This window comes from Nicotiana attenuata, chromosome 5 (genome assembly GCF_001879085.1).
Source record: "Nicotiana attenuata strain UT chromosome 5, NIATTr2, whole genome shotgun sequence".
Taxonomy (NCBI): Eukaryota; Viridiplantae; Streptophyta; class Magnoliopsida; order Solanales; family Solanaceae; genus Nicotiana; species Nicotiana attenuata.
The window spans coordinates 47754615-47762656 of NC_031993.1; the positions used below are offsets into that span (position 1 = coordinate 47754615).

At 35.0% G+C, this 8042-nt stretch overlaps 1 protein-coding gene across 1 annotated transcript; it reads left to right on the forward strand.

The window, feature by feature from the left end:
* LOC109225785 (WD repeat-containing protein 55) lies at positions 777 to 7114 on the forward strand. Its single transcript, XM_019390563.1, has 15 exons — positions 777 to 969; positions 1101 to 1133; positions 1256 to 1320; positions 1875 to 1962; positions 2075 to 2147; positions 3006 to 3112; positions 4008 to 4050; positions 4153 to 4209; positions 4547 to 4623; positions 4707 to 4755; positions 4885 to 4931; positions 5025 to 5098; positions 5317 to 5372; positions 5490 to 5610; positions 6563 to 7114. The coding sequence occupies exons 1-15, from the start codon at positions 866 to 868 to the stop codon at positions 6631 to 6633; spliced, it is 1065 nt and encodes a 354-aa protein (XP_019246108.1). The 5' UTR covers positions 777 to 865; the 3' UTR covers positions 6634 to 7114.

The following is an 8042-nucleotide window of genomic DNA, read 5'->3' on the forward strand; positions in this document are numbered from 1 at the left end:
TTATAAAATATGCAAGAAAACAGTAAACTTCTACATATAATTAAATTGACAGAGCTTTGACAACTAATGTGGCTTAGCGTAGTGGTTGAACGCGTCAAAACCCTCATTCAGGTTATGAGTTCGAACCATGATGTTCTCTTACATTTTAGAATTTCAAATTTATCATTTTAAAAAAAATACAAGTCAAAAAGAATCGAACTCCTGACCTCTTTTAGAAAAAGGTACCAACTAAACCTGAAAACCTAAAATCGCTATGGTGGCATAACTCACAAAAAAATGTCTAAGATAAGTGTATTGTAGATTATTATGAATACATTTTCAAGAATGAGAATTTGTTGAGGTGAATTGTAGTTTTGAATTATGTTTTATTAATATAATTTGAATTATATTTTTTTAAATACGATTTTTTTTATTTGTTCATTTGTTCTACTCTTCGAAATATCGACACCCCTTATGAAAAATCACGCGTACACCCCTAACTAAAACAATGAAAAGAAAGTACTATTAATAGTAGTTCTATTTAAGGTGAGGGTTGGTAGGGATGGATAATACGGTGGAGCAGGTTGAAATTTTTTTTTGAAAAATAAGTTCATGAGAAAAATATTTAAAACAACTAAACATGAGAAAATTAAAAACATTTTGCGAAAAATACTTTCCGTCGAACCAAACACACCCTAAAAAAACAAAACAACTTACCAATTAAAAATAGAAAAAGAAAAAGAAACGAAAAAGAAATTATGCTTTTCTCTAACATTATTTTCTCCGGTCCGAACAACCATTATACTAGTATTAGTACTAGGGTTTAAGCGTCAACGTCGATTTTTAGTTTGCCTAAAACCCTTGTGAAGTTGGGTCCAGCAAAATCATGGCTGCTGTGGAGATAGACCTTGGGAAGCTTCCATTTGACATAGATTTTCATCCATCGGATCACCTCGTTGCTGCTGGTCTCATCTCTGGTGACCTCCTCTTGTATGTTCACGTCACTAACTCTCTGTTCTTAGACCCAACTAGTTTGTAATTGAGTTTTAGTTGATTAAATTAATTGGTTTTGGGTTGCGCCAAACAATGAAAGTTCACTGAAATTTATCTGTCTCCTGCAGGTATCGTTACATTGCTGATTCTCCAGCCCAAAAGTATTAATAAAATTCCCCCTTTTTTCCTTCTTATCTTCTTTCAGTCCATTGTTGGATGGTTTTGGTTAATGGTTTATTCTGAATTGTGCAAATGTGTTTTTTTTTGGTTTGTTCAATAATAGGTTGTTAGAAGTTAAAGCTCATAGTGAATCATGTAGAGCTGTTCGGTTTATCAACGAAGGCCGTGGTAATTTATTTAAACATACCCTGTTGGTCCTTTTTTAGTTGTTTGTAATTCGAATACGTGTTCTTTTTCTTGTTGGTTAAAGTATTTACTTGCCGATGACTCAGAGGTGGATCCAGGATTTGAACATTATGAGTTCTGGATTGTCTCATAACTGGATTTTAGGACAATGACTTCAAGTGCTTTTAATTTGTGTTATGAATTTAATTTTTCATACATATTTAGTGGATTTCTTAGCACATATTCAGAGTTTGAGCTAAAGCTACTAGGCTACCATATCTCAAAGCCTACACTCGCCCCTCCCTGCAACAACTTGTGCAAATTGACACCCTCTATCAGTTGGACAACCAACACTAAAATGAACTAGGGAACTCTCATTTTCCAGCACCTCTACTTTGACTTTGGTAAACATAGAGGGGGGGGGGGGGGGGGGAAGACTTGAGCAAGATTTTTGTTTGGTTCTATTACTTCGGTTACTTTCTTGTTCCGTTTGCTTCAATGTAGTGGTTACTGCTAATTTGATTTTTTTTTTCTGCTTAAACCGAATATGGGTACAGCAATTGTGACGGGATCTCCGGATTTTTCTATCCTTGCAACGGATGTTGAGACCGGTACAGAAATTGTTCGCCTAGAGAATTCCCATGAGTGAGTTCTATAACTTAAGTATTAGTGATGACATGTAATAGCTTCGAGCTAGACATTTATTAAAAATATTGCTCTTTAGACGTTCTCATAGAAAGGTCACTTTTGGATTCAGGGCTGCTGTTAATCGAATAGTTAATTTGACGGAGTCAACTATTGCTTCTGGAGATGATGAAGGATGCGTTAAGGTGAAATCGGTGTATTGATTTTTTTTTTCCTAACCGAAGAAGGCTAAGTTAATTGATGATTCTAAAAATATAAATGCTTTTGGTTGTCTCTTCAAATTGGGAATTTCGAAGTTATTAGTAAAATAGTCAGCATTCTGTCATTCACTATTTAACTTGACTGAATAACAGGAACAACAACAATAACTGTGCGTTAGTCCCAAACAAGTTGGGTTCGGCTATATGAATACTCGGACTATGTTACTCCATTTAAACTCATCTCATGTCAATCTAATGCTAATAAAAATAGGATCTCTTGACCAAGTGTAGCATCAAACCGTACCGTGCTTGTTAAGTTGTTTGCTTATCACACAATTTTAGATTGCTTGATTTACTATCGATATAAAGTAGCAATGGCTTTGAGGTGCAGACAAACTGGTCTGTTCACCACTGTTACTTTGAGTTGTGCTGTCAGCAACCTCGCGAACCTGGTGCATGGAATCATAAACTTTCTCTCTTTGAAAAGGAATTTTGAATAACAAAACATTTAAGTGTTCAAGCATCGATGCCTTATTTTCTAAATACAGTGCATGTGTAAATACTGCTCCTTCACGTTCCTTATTAAAAAATTTATCTCCTTCATGTTCATGATCACTGTTTCACTCTTGCTTTTTTTATTCTTCTTTAATTCTGTGGCTGAGTTGTAAAGACAAATAAAAGAACAGATGTTTATGCTATAATGCTACTTATATTACAATTTAGAGCTTCATTGGTCTTTCTGAATTGCCTATCAAGATTGCAGTCGATAGTCCACATACATAAATTTTTGGCTTTAGCGGACTTGGGACTAATAGAAACTTGAATTATTAATCTATCTTGCAGGTATGGGATACCAGACAACGCACCTGCTGCAGTTCTTTTAATGCACAGGAAGAATACATTTCAGACATTACTTTTGCAGCCGATTCCATGAAACTATTGGCAACAAGGTAATTAATTCTCTCTCTCTCTCTCAAAAGCATGCATGCGCTCAGTGGTTGTAAACTGTAACTATTTTTGAGAGATCTTTAATTAAGTGAGGATGAGGCACTCAAAGCTTTCAGCCACCCCCCCCCACCCCCACACACACACACACAAAAAAACCATCCTGTTTGACATATCATCCTTACTAGGAGATGGCTAGATATGACTCTTTTGCTCGTTTTACCTCTGAATTTGAGTAGCTAGCATTTGCTGTATTTGTCATGTTTGTAATTAGTGGAAAGTAATACACTGGTACTAGATCTAACTCATTACTTGCGAGGAGGAATGAGGATTTGCAAATCTTCTGTTGGTTTAGAAGATACCACGGAACTGACATTTTCTAAGGCGCTGAAAAGGAAAAGCAGGATCCTTGCTGTTCTTTTGTTAAGTCTATTTTCTTGTGTACATTGATCTAATTTGCAGGCAGTTTTTAGGTTGGTTTTGTTGCTGTGTCATCCTGGACATCTTTTTTACTACCTTTTTCTCAAAAGGTGAAAGGGGTTCGTGCTGTACTGTTCTCTTGATGCGGTCATAATTTATTTGAATTGGTTATTCCTGGTTTATGTACAATGCTAGAATTAGAGTTCAAGTGCTCCATTATTTCTTTTCCCAGTGTTCTGCTATTTTTCCCAACTCTAGGGATTGTGTTCTAGATATTTTCTTTCAGCAAAATGTTTAACCATTAAAAATGTTAGAATGTCTTTTACGTCAGGAAAATGATATACTTTCTCTTTATTCTGTTACGGTCGGGCTCATGTGATGCTAACTTTGGCTCATCTTAAGCAGTTAAATCTCATGAAGTTTAATTTAAGAAGTTCATTGTAATTATCTGAATTGCAAACTCCTCTCTCTTCTCTGTAGTGGCGATGGGACACTTACTGTATGCAATTTAAGGAGCAATAAGGTAATGTAATCCTTTTGGTTACTCTTGAAATACAAACTATACGTACTGACATTAGTTCTCATCACTTTAAAAATTGATACATCTTCCATATCTCAATTTCAGATCCAAACTCGTTCTGAATTTTCTGAAGAGGAGCTGCTTTCTGTGGTGATTATGAAGGTAATATTATTCTGTATGTAATTTGCCTTACACCTTCTCATGTTGAGCTTTGAAGACAATGTCTCCATGTCTTTGAATATTGTATTGTACTTGATTATCAGCATCCGATTTGCTAGGGTCAATGTGATTGTAGTTCTTTTTCTTTAAATCTCTTTTTGGTCAACTTGATTCTTACTGTGTTGAGGTGATACTGTATGGGGACTCTAGAGGGTTTTTCATCTCTATATTGTTTCTTCTTTAGATTTTCTATTCAACTGTTATCCACAAAATACTGTCTCTAAGCTTGCTTCACTCGCTTTTGGTGTATTACATTTATTTTTCCCTTTTTTGTCATCAGAATGGTAGAAAAGTAATATGTGGTACTCAGTCTGGAACTCTGTTACTCTACTCATGGGGGTTTTTCAAGGATTGCAGGTATTTCTCCTATTTCTATTTCACCTCTTGAACTTCTTGTCAGGAGTTGATTCCAATATATTCCAATTTCTTGTGATTTTCAGTGATCGCTTTATCGATCTATCACCGAACTCTATAGATGCATTACTGAAAGTAAGTGTCTACTGTAACTTTTTTGATTAGGGTATCTACAGTAATTTCTTTTCCCGAGAATTTAAACTTGAACTTAGCTTTATAATCATACATGGAAAACTCAAAATGTTCTTTTTCCTTCTGGATAAGCTTGATGAAGATAGAGTAATAACAGGGTCGGAGAATGGAATTATCAGGTGAGAAAAATCTCTATGGTGGTACAAGACTTGATTTTATTTGACAAATAAAATTCAAAATTTTCCTTGAGACACTGCTTCTTTTTGGTGTAGTCTGGTTGGCATATTACCAAACAGGATTATTCAGCCAATTGCCGAGCATTCAGAATATCCTGTTGAGCGTCTTGGTATGATTTTAAGTTGAAATTTGGAATTTTGTAGTTTATATTTGACGGCTGAATCTGTATATGTGCCCATGTAATGGAGTGTTTCATTGCCAGCAGCTTTATACTTCTTTACTTCACATTTCTATTTGTTGGGTTTGCTTAGATATGCATCCTTCAATAATTTGTACTTATAAGCTGTATTGACATTTTCCCATTCATGGTGCCTTATGATGTTGCAGCTTTTTCTCATGATAAAAAGTATCTTGGAAGTGCATCACACGACCAGTTACTGAAAGTCTGTAAATCTCTCTGTATCCCCTGCAATATTTTCTTTGAAATTTTCAAGGAGATTGTGAATGTTAGGAAGTTGGACCACTAATGGTTCTACTGCTCCCTTTTCCTTTTTACCTAGCTGTGGGATCTGAATGAGTTGCTGCAAGATTCTGCGGATGGTGAGAAGAATGATTCAGCTGCTGAAGACAGTGATACCGATGGGATGGATGTTGATGATAATGATCCAAAATCTTCCAAAGGTATATATAATATTTCACATTCCTGAGTGGGGAAATTATTCTGTCTTTCATGTGTGGTAAAAGATATGACATTTGTGACTGGAAGATACAAGGTATAGGGGTCGAAGTTCCTGGTGTTCCCTACTTATTAATACGAGTTTAATTCCCAAAGCTTGTGTTTCGTCCCCTTGTCAAAGTTGTATATATGGGCCACTTTGTTATAAGTTTCATGCCTTTTTCTTTTTGTTTCCTATAAACTAGAGTACTATATCTTAAAAAAGTTCTTTATTTCGTGTTTTCTGGTGGGCGAGGGAACTGTCATGGATATTATTATCGTCATTAATGTATTCAAACAAGACATCCATGACCCGTTGTTTATGCTTATATTATCAATAAATATTAAAGGATTTTGAATGTGAAGGCATAAGTGTACCTTTTTTAGTCTTTACTGTTTGGTAAGTGGATAGTCTAAGCTATTAACTATATTAGTTCATTGACTGATGTCATTTTCAGTATTTTTGTTCCATTGTTATTCTAGTTCTGACACATACCGGATGAGGAACTTATAGATTAGTTCCCTAACATTCGAGAAGTACATTTTAGGGCTCCGCATTTTGTTTCTGTGAGTTTGAGAACACGGAATTGCTGCTCAATGTTGTTTGCTCTCTAACCACTATATAATGAAGCCTGTTAACTCATAACTGGTTCAAGGAGCAAGATAACTGCTATTCTTTCAATGATCTGTAAAAGGTCTTTTTTTGTTGTTGCGTAACTAAGGCTCGACCTTATTACTGGACTAATTGACGTCAGAATGGTAGGTCTTTTTAGGTACTTAGTGAATCACCATGACACAATAAAAATTACTCTCAACTGCCCCTCATATGTATCTCTTGCCATGTTGTCTATCCCTCTACGTTATTAAAAAAAAATATAGTCTATATCCTTCAACTTTTTACTTTTACTCTTTCTGCAGGGAGCAAGAAGAAAAATGTAAATAAAGGGAAAGATCCTGGGACTTCGAGCGACTTCTTTTCAGATTTATGATCCAATGTCTCATTGGCCTCGGAAGGGCCTAACCAATGGCTATTCAAGCAAAAATCATTCATCAATTGTGTCATTTTGAGTGCTTCCTGTGTGGCTGTCACGTGAACTGGCCACTATGGATAGAAAAGAGGTAATGCTCCCTCCCCTGCTCCAGTGTTTCCCCTCACATTAATTTGATGCTGAGGTCTCTGATGCTTCTGGAGGCGTGCATTATACAAGTTTTTGGAGAATCCAATGGTTAGCTTTAATTAATTTCTTTGAGAAATGTTGATGCGATAACTTTTAATTCTGTTGATAGGCTTATGTAGTATTGGCGCATTGATCTTTGGAGGAATCAATATATCCATCCATGTAATGGAATATTTAGTCCCTGTAGAAAGAGAGTTTTTATCTATTGACCTCTGTTTGACTGTATCTCTGCTGAAGTTTCTTTATTGGTACATTGGAAAAGACTAAATAAACTTGTTAAAATCTTTCATAACCTACATTGCTCAACAATAGCCCTAAGAGGGTGATACTAGATGTGCTCGTCTTCAATAAGCTTGACAGCAAGTAGACAGTTTGTTTCCTATTTTATTTAGTGTCAGTTTTTGATGCTCTTAAGTCATTAGTTACATGGGTATAATACCTTTGGTTCTGCACTTACTTGAGTTACCGTTATACTTGGAAACATTCCCACAATTAGATAAGAAATTGGATTAGAAACCGCAACTTCACTTCTCATGACAAGTGAAATTGCGCAAAGATAAGGAATTGTTTCGTGAATCATATCATATTATATTATGTATATAGGTTAAATTCTTTTTATACATATATATAAAATACATTGAATATCCTTTAACGAAATCTTTGGCTTTGCTACTGTTGCCAACTATTTTTAACCTCTTTAAACGATGTACCTCTTTAACCATCATCCCAGTCAAATATTTCAAGTGAAAATATAAAAATGATGCTGAATTAATATTACATAGCCTCTTAAATAGTACCTTGTTTTATTCTTAGACATTGTACTTTAAAATGTTAGAACGTTTACATTGTCTCTCTTAAGAATATATTTAGAAATGTAAATTTATTATTCGAAATAAAGCCAACATAAAGTCTTGTAACGACGTAACCATAGAAAGAAAGAGGATCAAGAAAGCCAAACTAATTTATGTTTCTGAGAGAAAGCCCTTATGCTTTCTACAGTAGAAATATGTTATTGGCTCTAAGCATATAATTAGTGAGCATTATTTGTTCACAATCTCTAGGTTTTGATGTCACTAAGTACTTTACAAAATGTTTTGGTTACAATAAATAAAAGTGTAAGGTTTATATAGCGTAGCATTCTCTCACCTTAATAGCTAGCTTTTGGAGTGTGGTTCTTCCTTAATTGTATTAACGAATTAGAGTCACCCACCATCCTCCAT

Coding starts and splice junctions, on each gene's coding strand:
- LOC109225785 (XM_019390563.1), top strand. CDS start 866: ATGGCTGCTGTGGAGATAGACCTTGGGAAGCTTCCATTTGACATAGAT. Junction 1,963..2,074: donor CGCCTAGAGAATTCCCATGA/GTGAGTTCTATA, acceptor TTTTGGATTCAG/GGCTGCTGTTAATCGAATAG. Junction 3,113..4,007: donor ATGAAACTATTGGCAACAAG/GTAATTAATTCT, acceptor TCTTCTCTGTAG/TGGCGATGGGACACTTACTG.